The sequence below is a fragment of the Ruditapes philippinarum genome, unplaced genomic scaffold, assembly GCF_026571515.1.
Source record: "Ruditapes philippinarum isolate M1 unplaced genomic scaffold, ASM2657151v2 ctg7073_1_1_1_1, whole genome shotgun sequence".
Taxonomy (NCBI): Eukaryota; Metazoa; Mollusca; class Bivalvia; order Venerida; family Veneridae; genus Ruditapes; species Ruditapes philippinarum.
Genome location: NW_026859116.1, coordinates 1,576 through 21,855, shown reverse-complemented (window position 1 = coordinate 21,855; position 20,280 = coordinate 1,576). Strand labels below are relative to the sequence as shown.

General features: G+C 33.1%; 1 protein-coding gene across 4 annotated transcripts; it reads right to left on the bottom strand.

The window, feature by feature from the left end:
* Positions 1–451: 451 nt before the first annotated feature.
* On the bottom strand, positions 452–20,020 carry LOC132755279 (protein hinderin-like). 4 transcript variants are annotated; one of them, XM_060746118.1, is made up of 14 exons: positions 19,979–20,020; positions 17,976–18,011; positions 15,906–16,046; positions 14,992–15,104; positions 14,355–14,458; positions 11,971–12,086; positions 10,935–11,041; positions 9,970–10,185; positions 7,453–8,413; positions 7,169–7,213; positions 4,546–4,711; positions 3,831–3,959; positions 2,393–2,526; positions 452–1,847 (listed from the first exon to the last, which is right to left on the bottom strand). In XM_060746118.1, exons 2-14 carry the CDS (start codon positions 18,007–18,009, stop codon positions 1,675–1,677), a joined length of 2,439 nt encoding a protein of 812 aa, XP_060602101.1. In that variant the 5' UTR covers positions 18,010–18,011; positions 19,979–20,020; the 3' UTR covers positions 452–1,674. The 4 variants fall into 4 exon arrangements, with proteins under 4 accessions (XP_060602101.1, XP_060602102.1, XP_060602103.1 ...); XM_060746119.1 differs by lacking the exon at positions 7,169–7,213 and adding an exon at positions 6,103–6,117 and having other exon boundaries at positions 19,979–20,018; XM_060746120.1 differs by lacking the exon at positions 7,169–7,213 and having other exon boundaries at positions 19,979–20,018.
* Positions 20,021–20,280: the final 260 nt, after the last annotated feature.

Genomic DNA, 20,280 nt, shown 5'->3' with positions numbered 1-20,280 from the left:
TCTGGAGGCATGTAGCTTTAATGTTTTAATAACGTTTTAAATGTAGGTAAACCCTGTCTGACAATAGTCAGCACTGTCCGCTATACAGCCAGTACATATTTTGAAAATATCCCAAAATATGATAAATAGTTATGTTTAAATTTAAAGATGGACAAGTCACTTTAAGAAATTTAAGGATCATAAAGTCGCATATTAAGACACTTGTTTAGATAAATAACCTCATATAACTTAACAAATGACTGCTATTTAGGTTAAGAGTAACAGCCTGTAGCTTAGTCTTAATGGATAAAATCATACAAGAAGTTCGAGTATGAAAGTTTTGTGGTCCCTTTTTTTCAGATAATGGAAAAAGTGTACAAATAAATATTTCTCATTTACACAAGTTCATACTAACATAGTATACAGTTATTATACATAACTAAGCCTTCAGCCTTTTTAATGCTAGCTTTAAATGCTAGCTGCATTAAGGCTGACTAAACCACGAAGCTAAACCTGGCAGAATATCTGTGATGACAAGATTTTATTGCTGGCTGCCTTGTGATTAACAACAGCTCCTAATAAAGATACCCCGTAACTCGGCAAATGTGGGTTTTTCCCCCCATCTACTTCTAGGGTACAAACAACCTTTTCCACCAACAAGTTAGAAAATTATTGATAACAAATACAATGTATTTGATTACTCTATTGTGAATGGTAGAGCACAGTGAAGCTATAACCTTAAAGTAAGTGGCAATATATGTACATGCACTACCATCCAAGGGTATAAATGAACATTTTTTTTTAAACAGACTTCCTAGATCATAGGCTTGATCTACTTTCATATTATTTATCCAATACATTCTTCAATATCAACTGTTGGACAATCACTGTTATAACAGTAAATCCATATTTTTTTAAATATATAGTCTGTTCTCAGCTCAACTTGACAATGAAAGTATAAGCATAATGTCACTTTAAAAGTTTGACTGTACCCCCAAGAATTACATGAGAAAATCCCACCTTGGCCAAGTTCCTGTTGATATACACAGGGTCGACCGCAAAGCTGTTGTCAGTCCTTCCTTATTTCATACAAGTTACTGCAGTTTTGCAGTCAACCCTCAACATATTCAAAGCTGAACAAGTGCATTACAAAACAATATACAGTTATTTCATATGTGATTTGGGAACAGTTAAACTGTTGGCCTGAGGTGGAGGGGATAGTGTTTTGAACTGTTGCCGAATGCCGTAGACCAAGGGCAACAGTTCAAAACACTTTCCTCGACACATAGGGATAACTGGTAGACTGTTCCCAAATCACATATGAAATAGCTGTTGTATTACCTAATAAATTACTGTTTTAACAGTACTTGCAAAGAAAAAAGAAACAAGAAAATAGATTTTCAAATATGTTAATAATTAAACTTTCCGAATTTTAATAATCCTTTAACTATGTAATGTCATGTCTGGTTTATTATGCTCCAAGGAGGAATCCTCTATGACGACAATGCACATTAAGGAAACAGTTGAAACAATTGACCGATCAACAGTTTGCGAAAGTGGAAATTTTAGGAATTTCAGAAAACAGTAAAAAACACCAAATCACATTTATATAAGGTATCCGGTAATAATACAGGCTATTTCAGATGAGAAAAAGATTAATATCACAGTAAGTAATGACTATTTATAGTAACAGAATCATAGAAAGAAAATGTCTTCAAGAATTTTGCTCTCCTCTAACGATTCCTCCTCTTCACTCAGAAGCTTGTTTCCAAGACTGGTTTTCTGCTGAACTTGACTGGTTCTAGTATTGGCTTGATTTTTTCTTTGAGCTGGACTGGTGTACTGTCTGTACGGACTAGACTGGGCTCCTGAAGGGTATGATAAGAATAATCATATTATTGAATTAAACATTAATTCCAGCTGGATTATGAACAAAATTTTTCAGTCACTCACTATTATTTTATGAATGAATAAAAAAATTCACAAAAATAAAAACCCATTGAATTAAAGATGACATGTATATATTCAATATATTTGCATAAAATCTATGAGAAATGACTTTGCAGAACAAGTGTCCATTTAAAGAAATGTTATTGCACCCTATAAGGAGTAAGCTGAAACCATGATCTTTGTGTCATGAACATTGATTAGTGGGTATTGTCTTACGTAACACTGATTCTGTAAAGATTATATGACAGTTATCCAGCATTACTGGTGCAGATGAATTACAGAAGCTTGTCTTTATTATTTCAAGCATAAATGGTCAACTGAGTAAATCCACCTATGTTAGGTAAACTTAAGCTGGGAAGCTCACGGCATAAAAAAATTCCTAAATAACTAGGGAATGAAAGACGGACATCTCCAATTATTATATCTAAAGTGGCAAAAGATGAAGTAAAAGAACAAGATTTACCTTTGCCATGAGTGATGTATTTATTGGGTGTAAAGAGTTTATTTGGTCTGTTCTCAAGGTCGTCATAGCTAGAGGTTAAAGGTGGTTCCTCGTCCATAGAGTTGACAATCTCCAGTACATTCAACGTCTTCTCCCTGAAAAAAATATATACAGGGGTCTTCACAAATGTTACCATTTCTTAAAGCCTTGTTTTATATACATGTAACTCTGCATATTTTACAACATTTCTTTATCTTATGATTTGGTTAGATTTTAGGCAACATCCACACTGTTCAGGTCATATGGTGACTTTCAAGCTTTTACTGGTCAAGGAAAACTCCCTGTGTGCTCTTGTTTAAAACTACCAGGACAAGCCTTTACCGGAATAGAACCACTTATCTTCTTATACAGCTTATGTTAAGCTTCAACCTTATGCTATAATAATCACATGTTATTCTCATAAAATTGTAATTATCATGCTATGTTAAATTCATGTGTATACACAAAGTATTATTAATAAAATCAGCATTAGTAAGTAGTCCTCTAAAAAGTAAGTATCATTTGATAAAACTGCAAAATCAAGAAACAATGAACCAGGCCTTCCACACGAAAATCCTTGTTTAGGTGGTGTAAGTTTGTCAGTTGATCAGATACTCTAAATTACCATTTAATATGAAATAAGGCAAAGCCCATAAAGTCGTTAAAAACTCCATTTTTCCGTTTTAAAGGTATCATTCGTTATTTCATACACCACTTCAGTTTTCACCCGGAGCACTCGACGATTATTATTAATCCGAAAAGTTGAGATCTGTTCTGTAATCGGAATACCCCGCCTATTATCATTGAGTTACATTGTTAATGGCGGTGCCTAACTAGAACTGACACTGAAAATTTTATTGATATGTATAGAATTCTATATATTTTTCAATTGATTTTTATTTGATTTTCTTTTAAATATGCACGTATAGTCTATAGCTGGGCAAGCCAAAGCCCGGGTCCACTTTGCCTTCCCCGTATTAGCCTTAAACTGGTAGTGATTGAGCTTTTGCCATCATTATAGAGCCAGACGGGTCAACATATCTGTACAGTTTTATCAGACTCTAACTGTTTGTAGCTCAATTTTTGTATTTTCATATCAACATCCCTTAAGCAATGAATTATCTGTTCTAAATATAACGCAGGGTAAATTAATGTGAGGGTTTGTTTTGTTTGGTTTTACAATGTGCCAACACAATTTAGGTCATATAGCACCCAAACAGGAAAAATGATATCTGTTACAAACTCTTAAAGCAACACCAGGGCTCAAAACCACCTCACCAGCTAGGCTAAGAGATGCATAGACTCTAGTAATTTGAACCAATTTAGTCACCTCTTATGATCATACAGGGAATAACGATGGCTGCAATTCTCAAAGTGCGAGTAATAAAATTATTCTCCTTATGGTATAACTACGACTTACCCAGGTTTTCTTACATTGACCTCAGGCTCCATTTCCCTCCATTGTTTACCTGAAGGACTTGACCGCTGCCGATTACATCCTAGTGGTAGATTACCTTGTAAATGATTACTGGCATCTTTTAACGGAGTCCTTGAAATGAATTCAAATAGAAAAATATTAAATCAATGTCATGATTCGAATAAAATGGATGGTTATTTTAAGAGTTTGTAAAAATTTTAACAGTATTTTGTACATTTTAACCCTTTACCTGCTGTCAACAAGGCAACCAGCATAGACCTTTATCATACAGCACTTATGTGCTGTCAAATCATAATCTGCACTAGTTGCTATAAATTATTATTATTATACCTCATGTAAACTTTTTACTATATAGTCTAGCATAACATCACAAGGTGTTGTCTCAATCTATCATCCTGAAAATGAGTATCACCCAATCAATATATTTTTTTTTGCAATATTCCCCAGGGGCAAATAATCTATATAGATTTCTAGTTCTCTCCCCTGGCCCCAATCAATGATGAATGGCTCTCTGAGAAATAATGCAGAGCTCCAACCTTGGGTGTTTTTTTTCATTTCTCAGGTTGCTAATATGCACTATTGAGCTGAGAGACCTCCTTTTATTTTTATAAGAACATATTCAAAGAGCATACAGAAAAATTCTGTAAAGGAGATATAAAATGTATTTTTAACTAAAAAAAGTCGAGGAGGGCAATACCTGTATGATATACTGGTAGCCACGTCAACCAGTCGAGGGACGTCTGAATCTGCAGTGTCTACTGATCTTGATGGTGACGTTGCTGTGTTCACCTTGTTGCTACGTGGAGGTGTTGCTATGGGAGACGTTCCCATTGATACCCTACTCTTGACCTGAACTTCATCATCTAAAATGGCAAAATGAAATGTATATAAATAAGATCAAAACATAATTCATGTAAAAGATTTAAAACATTTATCTACCATAAGGCTTGAAAATAAATCTTTTATGTTTATTATTTAATAAAATGAAATTTAACAATTTGATAAAAATGTGCTTGTCTAGGTTCCAATGAAAAAGCAAAACATTGTGAACTTTTTAGTATCATGTTAACCAACCAAATGCCATAATTTTTCTGATAAACACAAAAATTCTGGTTTCACAAATGGCTGAATTTCAAAAAGAATTTTTTACAAATGGCTGAATTACAATGATTATTTTCACAAATGGCTAAATTTCAATGATTTTTATTTCACTAATGGCTAAATTAAAATGATTTTTTTTTACAAATGACAGAGTAACAATGATTTTTTTATGATTGGCTGAATTAAAATGATTATTTTCACAAATGGCTGAATTACAATGATTTTTTTTACAAATGACTGAATTCAAATGATTTCTATACAAACAGCTGAATTACAATGATTTTTTTTTACAAATTGCTGAATTTCAGAAAATGATCAAGATTACAAATATTTAAAGGTAAGCTTCAGCTTTACATTACATTCTTACACGATTTGCATTTTTCCCCATTGAACATAGAAGTACTGAAAATGTGTGTTATGCAATAAAATCACAGTTTGACATTCTATATGTGGCGTAATCATTATACACATGACATAACCACTAAAAATGTGACACCCTGAAAATAAGTACGGAAACAAATCAGGCGCAATTTAGCTTAATACCAGGTACTGCAGCACTAATTTGTTTATGTCCTGTTAGAATCGTAATAATATATCCAAATCGGTGATTTTATTGCTTGATAACATCACTGTTTGTCGTTTGTATGCGCATCATTATATCACTCATGCTACACCCTCGTGATATAATTCCCCGCATCCAAACTCCAAACAGTGATTTTATTGAGCGATAAAATCACTGTTTGGGATATATTATTTCTAAAATGAATGATGAATTAACAAAAGCTTGTAACTTCCTACACAATCAAACAAAAAATGGATGCTCCCATCAAAATTTACAGATAAAAGAGTGGTAAAAGAAAAAGTGCCGATGTGGCACTAACTAGGAATCAATAGGAACAAAAATGAAATTTTATACCCTTAGAACTGTAGACAAAACGCAACAATGTAAAGTTACAGTCACAACTTGAATAGAAATACAAAAAAGACCTACATCATATATAAAATTAAAGACATTAACATTGGAAACTCACCTACATGTATCGCATAATTCTGTTAAGATTATTTACCTTAGACGCAAAATTCCTAATGCATGCTAATATACTCAAACAACACAAAGTGTAACAACATATCAATATTAATGAAAATGGCATACCAACATATCCGTACGCTTAAAAACCAAAAGAAATCGCAAAAATTATTGACTATGTACATGCATGAGAATGTTTTAAGTTCATGCCTAAGAGAAAAAAGTTTCACAAAAGTTATGCGCATTCTGCATTCAATACTGAATAGGCTTGAATCTTTTCAGGATATACTTCAATCTCTAATTTTCTGCATTCAACAAGCTTCAGACTTTAATTTTGAAGAAATGTGTTGTCAGAATAAGCAATTGTATACCATACCATAACTGTTATAACTGCATTGTTCACAATAGAAAGACAGGGGTTTCATTATGACTTTAGCATACTGGAAGCAAATCCCCCAGCAATATGATATAGACCACCCAGCTTACAGTACTATATGTTACGATAAATTCTGGTTTGTACTTTTATATCCACCTACTCAAAACAAATGACCTAGCTTTTCCCAAGAGTTAACACTAACAGTGCTAAAACTTAGTTATCAACCTTTTCCTAAGTGCAATGATTTATCTTTTCATATGTATAATGAGTTTTCCGAAGTATAATGATAAACCTCTTCTAAAGTATAATGATTAACATTTTCCTTAGTAGATCATAATATAGTTATGATTAACCTTTTCCTAAGTACAATGATCAACCTTTTTTCAAGAATAGTGATTAACCAAGTTTAATGTTTAATCTTTTTCTAATTTTAACGGACAGGAGCGGTGGCCTTATGGCTGAGATGTCTACCTCTCAACCCAAGGATCATGGGTTTGAGCCCTAATCGGGTGACAACCATGTTTCTTCATATGACACCACTACTGGTTGGTTCCAGGAAGTGGACTCGAAAGTGATTAATATAATTTGCAAGAATTTGTTTTGCTATCAAGCTTAAATAAATATGTTTTGAATAAGGAAAAGTCCCCAAAACAGACGCTGGACAAGTCCATTTAGAACAGGTAATGAGATTATGAAACCCCTGTTTCTCTATAACTTCAGTTCTAATTTGTATAAAAAAGACATAGGTATGGCTAATATAAATTATAAGTTAGAAATAGTATTGTTTTATGCAATGAGTTATAAAAAATATGTTACCATGACAACCTGACTTTGACATGATGCTTCTTGTCCTTCTAATAACTTAAAACAAGTTAAATATATTTAATACAGCTTTCAACATTTTTAACAAAAGAAATTATTAGCATCCCTTCAAAAGTTTTTACAATGCAGTAATTAGATGTGAAAATGAAACCTATATAAAAATATGCAGTGAAATTGTGAATTTGTGATGACACTACTGTGACTATGTGATCTAAGTCAACACATTTAACAAAGATCTACCAATATAAGAACCAAAAGAAATCATGCTACGTCCCTACCTATATTAATTTCATTCCTTGGACTGTACATCTCTACTTCTGATGCCTGATCCCTCCTGACCAGCGCTTTCCCTGATGCCTTTCCTACGACGCTGTCATCATCATCATCCACATCATCAATATTTCCTCCTCTTTCACTTCCGTTATCGAATTCTAGTTTCAACGCAGGAAATTTTCCACCTTCTTTATAGAATTTCATCCTCTGCTCTTGGAGCTCTTTCCGTTTATCGTACTCGTATTTTCTTGTTTGTAACTGAAGTTCCTGTTTTTCCAGCACCAATCTCAATCTCTCTTGCTCGTCTAACAGAGCCTGACGCTGCTTTAACAGTTCGCGTTTCCTTCCACCAGGCGATAACTTTTTGTAATATTTACCATATTCCGGGTCACTGAATGCTTTAGTGGGTGATTTAATGTTTGGCGAATGTTTTTCGGCATCATCATCATATTCATCCTTCCCATTGAATACAACTCTATTTTTAGCACTGTCCGAACTTGCTGGTGATTGATCCCTAATGTAACCTCCTTTTGAATACTGATGACCTTTTGACCCCAATTCTTGATTTTTCAATGATGACCTTGACCTTATACTATCATTTTCATAATTCAAAGCTCTGATTTCCATAGATTTTTGAGTGCTTGAAGCTAAAGGTTCTTGCAATGGACCCGTCAGCTTCTGAGGGTAGGCAAATTTTGGTCTGCCTTCTGAAGGTGAAACACTGCGTGACCTTGAATAGTCTGATGCCCTTGACCCTCGACTTAATGACCTTTCTCTGGCAATTTCTTTGTCAATCAAAGAAGTGTAAGGTCTTTTTACTGTATCCATAGGATTTAACAACAAATCTGACACAGATTCGTCTGCTGATTCCTGATTGATCACATGATCATCAACAATGTTTCTATTGGTTAGATGTCTGTTGGCTGGTTCCCTAGACCTGGACTGTCTCCCAGCTCCTGGATAATCCTATTTTAATGTAGAAAAATATTTTCAGTTGAGTTTGCTTTGTTTTAGAAATATACAAGTTCAACTTTGGACAATATGATTTTTACCATTTATGAATTCAAATGAAAAATGAAAGAATACTATGAAAAATATGTAAAATATTAAAATAAAGTTTTATTAATGAATATATTTTAAATGAAATAAAATTCTCAACTAAAACTTCAGTTTAATTTGCAATAAACCATATTAATGTGGATGTATAACATACATAAGATTTTTTTCAAACACATAGCCTGGAACCCCGTTGTATCGATCTATTTACCCATAAATCACAACTGCAGTTAAAAAATTTAAATTTCCCTGAATCTTTATTTTGTATCATTTATTTTGATTCTTTTGTCATAAATATTACATGGCAAACATCACTGATATACAGTTTTTAGCTTTGGAATATACGATTATTTACAGACATGTCAAACAGGTTCAAAAATTAGGTTCACACCATTATATCGATGCATTGTGAAAATCTATCAGTTAGTCAAAGATTGGGAAGCCTGACCCATCTTTATGCTAGATTTTCGAGTCAATTAGAATCAAAGAAATAAGATGTCTGTTTTAAAATGTCAGCATAAATTTAGGAACTTTCAACAGACAGTTAATTAATGTCCTTTTAATAAGAACACACTATTTATAAGTCTATTTTTTATCTACAAAGTCTGACGCTACTGGAAACATGTTTTTGACCATTTTTACGGCACAAAACAAATGCGAAAGATTTTCGTGACACTGTTGTAAATGTTAGCAGTCAGTAGCTAGTGCATTTTCAAAAAAATCTAAAGATTTGTAAATAGATCAATACAATGAATAGCACGATACAATGGGGTTCCACTATACATGTAACAAATTGCTATCACATCATATTTAAATATTTGTTATGTCCCAACTTGTTTGTTTTTTTTTTTTTAAATCCATTAAAAACAATAAAATATGTAATAAAAGTCCCTAATACTTGGTATAATGACAGCTGGAAAAAAACCTAAAAACAATTATAAATCAAATTACAAACTCTTGTGTCTGCAAAATTTAGTACTTTTTTTTATTATATGTAACTGCAATTTTCACTACAAAATGCAGAGGATTTATATGATTTTATTATAGTCATATGTCTAATAAACACACATATAAACACTTGTTACGAAATATTATGGTTAAACGAGAACATACTAGTTTTTCAAATCAACAAATCCATTGATTATTGTCATTTTGATTGATATTTGTTTTAGTTCAATATCTTTACAGTTTCTTGGGCACTATAAGTCATGGCCAAATTCTAGTTTGATTTGAGGAAGATGGTCTCAGATGTTCATCAGTGCATAATTTTTAGGCACAAGTGAGCACCTAAGTATGGGTGGTGCATAATTCATTTTATTATTAGGTACAAGCAAGCATGTGAGTAGGGATGGTGCATAATTGTTAGGTACAACTGCAACACCAACATTAAGCTATTGCTGTTAACTTAGTGTTAGTGAATTCAAGTTAGCTGGTAACCGAACAACATGTTAGTGGCAACAGTAAACCTGTTTATTAATTGGGGACAGGATCCGATTAAGGAGTACGGGAGTCAAGCTGCGTTCATCCATCTCTGATAGGTCATACACGGGCGGACAAACTTCAATAACCCCTGCTGGGTTACTAATTGGTACAGAATCTATTGCTGTGGTTACAGGTATGGAGGAGGCAACAGTGACTTTTGGTTTAGGTGGAATAGCTTCAGATTTTGTAGTGCCAATTGCCTGAAGAATAGGAATCTGCAACTTTGACGGTTTTAAGAGAATATCAAGCAATTTAATAACCTCTTCAAGACATCATTATTTTGTACATAACAGTTGGTTTCACTATACAAGGAATATTTCAAACCGTATATCTTACCATATTTCATTTCATTTATCCTACCATATATCATAATTACATCTTACCATATTTCATACCATATATAATCCTACCATATTTCATACCATATATCCTACTACATATCATATATCATACTTTATAATACTGCATGTTTGTAACGTCGTTTTTCATTGGATAATCATGACGTTTATATAGTTTTATATACACAGCTGTTGTCGATTCATGAACAAATCTTACTTTTTTTCTAAAAACTGATATTTGCTGCATTATAAATTCGTTTATTCGTATATAAACGGCCGTTTGCAATATAACCCTCGCCTAGCGCCTTGGGTTATATTTACAAATAGCCGTTTATATAGGGCCATATAACCTGTCAACAATCTTTTATAACTAATAATATATCATATATCCTACCATACTTCATGCCGTATATCATGTATCCTACTATATATCATATCATGTATTATATCATATATCCTATATTATTACATCATACTATATATCCTGCCATATACTTCATTTCCATCTCTAAACTGCCCACTGTTTTGGAGTTTTGTAAACCAATGACAAGTGACATTAAATCCAAATACACTGTGACCTAGTGGCCAGGAAAAAACATATTAGCACAAACCTCTTTAATATCATGGATGGATGAGTTCAGCCTATCCTGTTTGTTTAACAACTGAGCTTGGTACTCTGTAAGCAACTTCTGGCAATTAAACAACTTTTCCTGAATGTCTGAAAAAATACAAAGTACACAACCTGATTAAAGTTATTTCTTGCATGATGATCTGATTGTCACCATATTTGTTTATTGTAATTCGAATTTCCTGAGAAAGCTATTTTTAGCCATGCAATCAAATGGTTCTTTACAGATTGGCATTAGACAAAAACTCAAAATATTTCTGTCCAAGTAAAACAAATTGTTGATTTTTGTTAGAAAAAAAAATGTCTAATGTAATTTAAAACAAATTAACTTGAAATACATGAAATAGATTCATTTTTTTATGGGCAAAATTGTTTTGCCAGTTTAACAGCCAGATATATGCACAATGTCATGTTTGTTGTCAAATTCATGAAAATAACCTACTCATTATTGGTTTTCTAGTGGTTAAAATTAGAAATATAATTTCAAAATTGTGAATGTTTGCTGATGATTGGCTGTTTGAAAGGTCACAAGGTGACCTCCTATTGGTGCCTGTCAGATCCTATTGCGAAGAATTAATCAGGAGCTGATTTTAATCAGATTGAGAAAGAACATAAACTGTCTCTTGAATTTGCCTCCAGATTTATGCTAATTTTCATAAAAAATTTGAAAATGTATTTGAATGTTTAATATTGTGAAATAACCAAAAGGAAGCAATTTACACATTATCAATGGCACTTACAACCCATGTTAATTACCAAGAAGTAGTCAAAATATGCATAAATAACCCTTACTGTGTTAGTAACGCAGTAGAAATATATATTTGTAAATACTGAACAATCAGTCATTAATCGCACATAACATGTCAAATATTATCTGAATCTTGAATCCTTTAACTTTTCCTTAAATCTTAGTACATATTACTCAAGCTTGATTTTATTGAAATGTTTTTACTCATGGGAGGCATGCAGCTTTAAGCAGATAAAAACTTTCCCAAAATGCAAAGGGAAAAATATCTTACCTTCTCTTTCCTGTAATATTTTCTCTTGCTGTTCCACCATGACCATCAACTGTCGCTCGTACTGTTCTCTCTCACCATGTAACTCTTTAACAACTTGTTCCTTCTCATCACCAACCCTATACAACAAAAATATCATTGATTTTTTTATACATTTTCATCTACTGTACATGTAGTTAAAATACCATTTAAGCACATTTTTTTATTTATTCAACTAAAATACCAATCAAAATTGTTATTCTGTACATTTTTTTATATAAAATCACTGCTTTTCCAACCTACCATGTGACTATATAACATTATCCTGAATTAGACATAATACAAAGAAGTGTCTGATGCAATATAGTATTTCCTATATTGGCCAGGATAGTGTCCAATGCAATAAAATATTTTCTATATTGGCCATAGTAGTGTCCAATAAATAAACTATTTTCTTTATGGGTCGGAATAGTGTTAAAAAAACAATAAAACATTTCCTAAATTGACCAGAGTACTGTCTTATACATTTAAATTCTTAATTTGACAGTTAAGTGTGCATGACTTCTTTCATGTATTACCAGAGAAAGAAGCCTTTAAAAAAAAATATTTGAACAAAGAAATCTTACAAGAATATAACTGACTGACATCACTTCCAATATAGTTTCCCAAAGACAAAACACTGTAAAGTTTTGCTACACTATAACTACTTTTATGGACCCAAACCCCATTTAACTATATTTATCATGTTACTGATCAAGTATACACAGTATTTATATTCATGTACAATGTCATATGAAACAAGGAACATCGCAATGCGATGCAACCAGGTTTTCAGCAAAATATTTCACAGAAGCTTTGTCATGAAGGGGCATTTGTTTTTAATTGAACTTTTAGGAGGAATTATGGCTTTTTTAATATTCCTCAAACAAAAATGATTGAGAAATTTTATGTTGTCTATTCGCCTTTTTTTCCCAAATTAGAAAGGTAAACAGTACTTTATTTTTGCTTAATTTTTGCATTTTTGCATCTCTTGTCATTTTCTTTTGTCAACAATATTGGCGTGTGGTGTTTTGTGTGATATCAAGAAAAGTATGTTCACAATTTTAAAAAAATACTTGAATGATGTCTTGGTAGAAACATGGGAATTTAGTGAGCGCCAGGGCACTTGATGACAAAGCTTCTGTGAAAGTTTGGTCAAAATCCATTGAGAAATGTAGGAGAAGTTGCGCACTGTACAAATTGTTCACTATATATTCTGTATAAGGAAAAAATATACAAAGGGCCATAATTCGGTCAAATATTATCCAATCACAAAACCCCGACAATATGTGCCAGGCACTTGATAACAAAGCTTCTAAGAAAGTTTGGTCAAAATCCGTTGAGAAATGTAGGAGGAGTTGAGCACAGAAGAAATTGTTCTCTATATATTCTGTATAAGGAAAAAATATACAAAGGGCCATAATTCGGTCAAATATTATCCAATCACAAAACCCCGACAATATGTGCCAGGCACTTGATAACAAAGCTTCTAAGAAAGTTTGGTCAAAATCCGTTGAGAAATGTAGGAGGAGTTGCGCACAGAAGAAATTGTTCACTATATATTCTATATAAGGAAAAAAAACAAAGGGCCATAATTAGGTCAAATATATACCAATTGCAAAACCCTGGCAATATGTGTCAGGGCACTTGATGACAAAGCTTCTGAGAAAGTTTGGTCAAAATCCGTTGAGAAATGTAGGAGGAGTTGCGCACAGAAGAAATTGTTCACTATATATTTTATATAAGGAAAAAAAACAAAGGGCCATAATTAGGTCAAATATTATCTAATCGCAAAACCCCGACAATATGTGCCAGGCACTTGATAACAAAGCTTCTAAGAAAGTTTGGTCAAAATCCGTTGAGAAATGTAGGAGGAGTTGCGCACAGAAGAAATTGTTCACTATATATTCTATATAAGGAAAAAAAACAAAGGGCCATAATTAGGTCAAATATATACCAATTGCAAAACCCTGGCAATATGTGTCAGGGCACTTGATGACAAAGCTTCTGAGAAAGTTTGGTCAAAATCCGTTGAGAAATGTAGGAGGAGTTGCGCACAGAAGAAATTGTTCACTATATATTTTATATAAGGAAAAAAAACAAAGGGCCATAATTAGGTCAAATATTATCTAATTGCAAAACCCCGACAATATGCGCCAGGGCACTTGATGACAAAGCTTCTGTGAAAGTTTGGTCAAAATCTGTTGAGAAATGTAGGAGGAGTTGCGCACAGAAGAAATTGTTTACGCCCGCCCGCCCGTCCGCCCGCCCGCCGACATACCTCAATCTAATAACCAGTTTTTTCCTTCGGAAAACCTGGTTAAATATAGGACTTTGTAAATTGGCTGTAAAATGAAATTCATCTTTACCTGGCCAGCTCCTTGATAAGGTTTGCCACTCTTTGTTTGTCCTCAGGGCGTAAATCTTTTAAAGAAGCTTTCTGTAATCTACGAATACTTTTCTCCGCAAAACTCTGCAATATATATATAATAAAATCCAATTAAATAAACTAAATGGATTCTCATACTGTTATGTGTATGGTTACAATGTTGTCATATAGTGCTAAAGAAATTACTTCAATTGCTTTGGATTATTTTTATTTGTCAATACCAATAAATCAAATTCCTTGTAAACTCATAGCTATTGTGAATTGATATATTTGTCCACAATATTGCGAATATCTATAAATATATCTATGAACATGATGATGATGCAAAGTCATACATAGTGGAATAAAGAAAATACACTCTTTGGATAAGAAATTATGTGAAAAATTGAGAACACAAATTTATCTAATGTTCTACAGTTACGTTTTCTTCAACTTATTACAGCAAGTAGTCTTATGTAACTGTGCGATCTGATCAGGTTTAATTTTGTATTTTGATATTGAAATCCATTAATATTTAAATGGTCTGTTCCTAAATAACACCAAAGCAATTTGTTTACAAAATTTCAGCAGGTAAACTTATAAGGGTAAACTTATATAAGGGTAAGCTAAAAGTTCACCTCAAATGTTGTTGACATGCCACTATCATCGCCATCTGACAACTTGCTTTTCTCCCGAGACGTAAAACTGCTGCCCGTCTTCAGGTTCCCCTTTAATGGCTTCTTTACTCTACCTGTTTATATATATACATTATATCATTTAATGTTGTGTAATGCTAAAATTAAATGCTATAAGAATTATTCCATATAAGAAGAAACAGTCATCTTGATTTTCACGCAATCTATGGGTGCAAGTTCAAAATCTCTGAATTGGTTTATTATATTAGTAAAAGAGTGTTTTTAACAGTATAAAAAATCTGAATTTCAGGTAGATGCCTGAAAACTTGTACCCATGTATTTATCTGCACACTAGGGCAATGAAAGCCCTATATTGCTCATGTTCACATTAGACCCATTGCAAGAAAAAGATATCAATTTTCCAAGCAAAGGGTCAATAGGTCACACGGGGGGATTTCCATTTTTTGGCAAAAGGGACCATGATTGATATTATTTTAGTAGAGATTTACTAGGCATTACATGACAAATATATAAGCTCTTGGCTACATGCAGTTTTAAACGATAAGTAAAGATAGTTACATGTTTTCCTTTATAAGTTTAATTTAAATAAAAGGATGAATAAATTATTTATCAAAAGCTGTGTTAACTATTACAGGTCAAGCAAAGTTGGTCATTTCTTAAAATACCTCCAATTTTTTTAACACTATATCATTCATATTGTGCTAAACTATAGTGTGTTAAGTTTTATACAATACATTATACATATGTACTTCAAGAAGTCAAAACATGTTTATTTTATATATATTTACAAGAAACTGTATAGCAATTAAAAATATTTTCTAAAATCACATTTGAGCATAGTATAGACCTTAGATAAAATTAGAATTTCAAGTTTTAAACAAATAACATCATGTAACCTGAAGGAGGTATATCACTGTGTGAGAAGTCGGGTCTGATATTCTCAATTACAGGCTGTTCAATTGGCACCTTGGCGTGAACCTCTTTTGGTTTCCTCCCTTTAACACGACCTGGTCTTTTATTACCAGGAGCAGATAACCCTGAGTGAAAAAAAGAGTAAAAAGTAAATTTTTTTTTTGTATTGGGTTTTACATCGCCCCAACACAGTATATGACGTATAAAGACTTTCCAGCTTTACTGGTGGATGAAGACATCAGGTGCCACCTTATTTTAGTCACGCATGGGCACCTGAGTAGAACCAAACGACGTTCCGTAAGCTAGCTGGCAGAAACAAGTCAGTTAACCCAGTAGGGAGGGCTGTTGAATGATAATGCCAGAATTCGACCAGACTGGCTTTTCAAAATCCTAATCAGGCTGAACATTTTTTACAACTTGTGGCACAAAGATAATACAAGAAACATGGCAATGCCATGAAACCAGGTTTTCAATTATCACCATTGTAGATAAATATGTTGTATTTGAAATACAAATACAAGCAACAAACAATGTAACTATGTGCAATGTAAAACATGAATAATGTAGGAGGAATTGCCACTGAAGAAGTGTTCACTATAATATTATGTATAAGGAAAAAAACAAAGGGCCATAATTAGGTCAAAAACTATCCAATCACAAAACCCCGACAATATGTGCCAGGGTGCTTGATGACAAAGCTTCTGTGAAAGTTTGAACAAAATCCGTTGAGAAATGTAGGACGAGTTCAGCACAGAAGAATTTGTTCACTATAATTATATTGATAATTCTGTATAATGAAAAACAAGTTACAAAGTAGACATGAAATAATATATCATATCTTTTTTAAATTACCTCCAAAGATGATATGACCTTTGACTGCCAAATCAAGTTAAAATCATGTAAACAGGATTTTCAATGTTAATGTCACTGTGACCTTGACCTTGGAGCCAGCCATGCGGAACATGCGTTCTGCACGTCATCTTGATGTGGTAAACATTTGTCTGAAGTTTCATCAAAATTCTTCAAAGGGTTGAAGAGTTACAGAGCGGACTATTATGTATAAGGAAAAAAACAAAGGGCCATAATTAGGTCAAAAACTATCCAATCACAAAACCCCGACAATATGTGCCAGGGTGCTTGATGACAAAGCTTCTGTGAAAGTTTGAACAAAATCCGTTGAGAAATGTAGGACGAGTTCAGCACAGAAGAATTTGTTCACTATAATTATATTGATAATTCTGTATAATGAAAAACAAGTTACAAAGTAGACATGAAATAATATATCATATCTTTTTTAAATTACCTCCAAAGATGATATGACCTTTGACTGCCAAATCAAGTTAAAATCATGTAAACAGGATTTTCAATGTTAATGTCACTGTGACCTTGACCTTGGAGCCAGCCATGCGGAACATGCGTTCTGCACGTCATCTTGATGTGGTAAACATTTGTCTGAAGTTTCATCAAAATTCTTCAAAGGGTTGAAGAGTTACAGAGCGGACAGGATTTTCAATGTTAATGTCACTGTGACCTTGACCTTGGAGCCAGCCATGCGGAACATGCGTTCTGCACGTCATCTTGATGTGGTAAACATTTGTCTGAAGTTTCATCAAAATTCTTCAAAGGGTTGAAGAGTTACAGAGCGGACAGGATTTTCAATGTTAATGTCACTGTGACCTTGACCTTGGAGCCAGCCATGCGGAACATGCGTTCTGCACGTCATCTTGATGTGGTAAACATTTGTCTGAAGTTTCATCAAAATTCTTCAAAGGGTTGAAGAGTTACAGAGCGGACACAATTTCGTTTGACGCCCGCCCGCCCATCCGCCCATCCGCCCATCCGCCCGCCATACCCCAATCTAATAACCAGGATTTTCAAAATTGAAAACCTGGTTAATAAAATATACTTTGCATTTTATTAAACCAACAATTAAGACATACGTATATTTGTATTTTAAAAATATATTATTTTTTTAAGATTACTACATTGTTATTAGTAGTAGACTAGGTAACTCTTGTAATACAGATATGAATTTTTATATCAAAGAAAATTACCTGGTATATATGCATCATCTTCACTTGAAGTCATACCTGTCAAAAAATATATATATATGTAATTTGTAACATGTGGCTTTTTGTGATCTGTGTGGGGCAGAAAACTAAAACAGAAGTATTTTCTTCCATAACTTTCCTAATATTTGTTGTATTTTTTTTTTCATGGGATAATATGTAGATCCCCACCCCCATTCAATCTAAATTTACATACATGACAGGACTTTTCTTTTCCTTTTATAGCAGGGGCCATTATAGGGATGCCTCCCCAAATAAAAAGTCTTTAAAACCATCCAGTTTTCCCCAAAAATTGAATTTACAACATCAGGTTTTTTCTTCACCTTTTGCAAATATACGTGTAATTTTCCCCAAAAATTAAGATGTGCATGAAATGCTTTTTCTATACAAAAACATCAAAATTTTTGAAACAGGGTGTAAGAACATTCAGAAATTCATGCAGTTTTACTTTACAAAACAAATACTCAGTTTTTTCTCATGAAACATTCTAACTATGGTTGAGCCGCCTCAACATCTTATTCCATGTATAATAATGGAAACTAGTCGAGTTGTTTGTCACAAAAACATAAATGTCTCCCAAAAGAAGGTATGGTACTTATCATTCAGACTGTGAAGTTTTGTTGAAATCAGGCTAAAAGTTTGGCCAGTGAAACTCTGTCAAGCTTAATGCGTAAGGACGGACAGACAATTTTAATGACTCTAAGTGTGAAAGAAAATTGCACAAGAATTTTATAGTGATACGCGTATTTGCAATTTACAGCATTGTTAAACAAATGTGTGTTATTCTGATAAGGTTTCACAAGTCTGATCTGAATCTTTAATACCCCAACAGATGAAAGAAATTAAAAATACAATGTTTAAAGCTGCATATAGATATACAGTATGGAAACCAGACCCATCTACCGGTCTGTACTGCTAGCCTAGCCAAAAGTTCTACAGGGCTCCAGATAAGATGCGTATACGCGTAAATTACGCATGGAAATAACCCGTTTACGCATTCAAAACAAAATTTAAGCGTATGAAAACGCACACAAAATTCAGGTTACGCATTGAGCAACATTTCTTTCGCGTAAACGTAACCGAAAGTAAACTCGGTGATTATTTTATTTTCAAAATTCGTCTGAACGCTTTGCAAGCGTCTACTGGTAACTTCCTGTATTTCCGACCATCATCGGTCGTTATCGTATGCATAGTATGGTGGTGGAATTAACTTCGTATGAATGCTTTGCAACGTCTAACGGTAACTTCCTGTAGTTCCGACTATCATCAGTTGTTAGCGTATGTATAGTAAGGTCGTGGAATTAACCGGTACAATGTCGCTGTCAAAAGTTAAAACGATTGACTCGTATTTTCAACCGAAAAAAAATCCACCCAAAAGTAATTGTGACGGTTATAATTAATGAAATAATAGCGCTGCCACATATGAGCAACAGAAACATGCCTCAGGTTCAGCTAAAACGTATGCCGTTTGGAAATGCAAGATTATAAACCAAGAGAGTCCAGAAAGCAAAAGAAATGACTTTTACATATCTTGTATTACACGTATAATAATACAATAAACATGGAAGCATAATAAATCTTTTACTCTTTTACATACATTTTAAGGAGTAAAAATACTCCTGTCAAATTTCAGATTTCAAGTTTTACTCATTCACAAAAAAATCAATGAGTAAATACTCATTGCCCTAAAAAATTATCTGGAGCCCTGGTTCTAGCTGTGAGTCATTTACATTTGGCCTTCAAAAAACACACATATATGTTAAGCACTGATGTATATCTGTGGTTGCAATCATTACCAATTACCAAAGTATTTTCAAATTCTATTAAGCAACAAGCCTGAACGTGAATTTTAGGAGGAAAATAAGAATTCCAGGAGTGTTTTCTTGATGAAAGCAGACTTTGTCATTACATTATATGTAATCATACATAGATAAAATGTTAATGAAGTTGTTTACAATATATCTCTATCAATATACTGTGTAAATTACCTATTTTAGACCAATATACATCGTCACTTTTTGGACGATTTGTTTTTGTTTTGTCCGCCATATCCGGTGTGTGTTTAACTTACAACTTGTAAAGTTTACTAATGTAAGGCTGAAACATACTAAATATTTGAAAGACCCTGTTGCATGTTGCGAAAAATTTAAAACAAAACAGTGACGCCAATGTGAATAAACGCGCATTATTTAAATAGTTTATTACTAGATTCATATAGTTATCTTCATTTATATTGAGAACTATACTATAGCTGCATATTGTTCTCGTATTTAAAGAATTTCGTTCAACT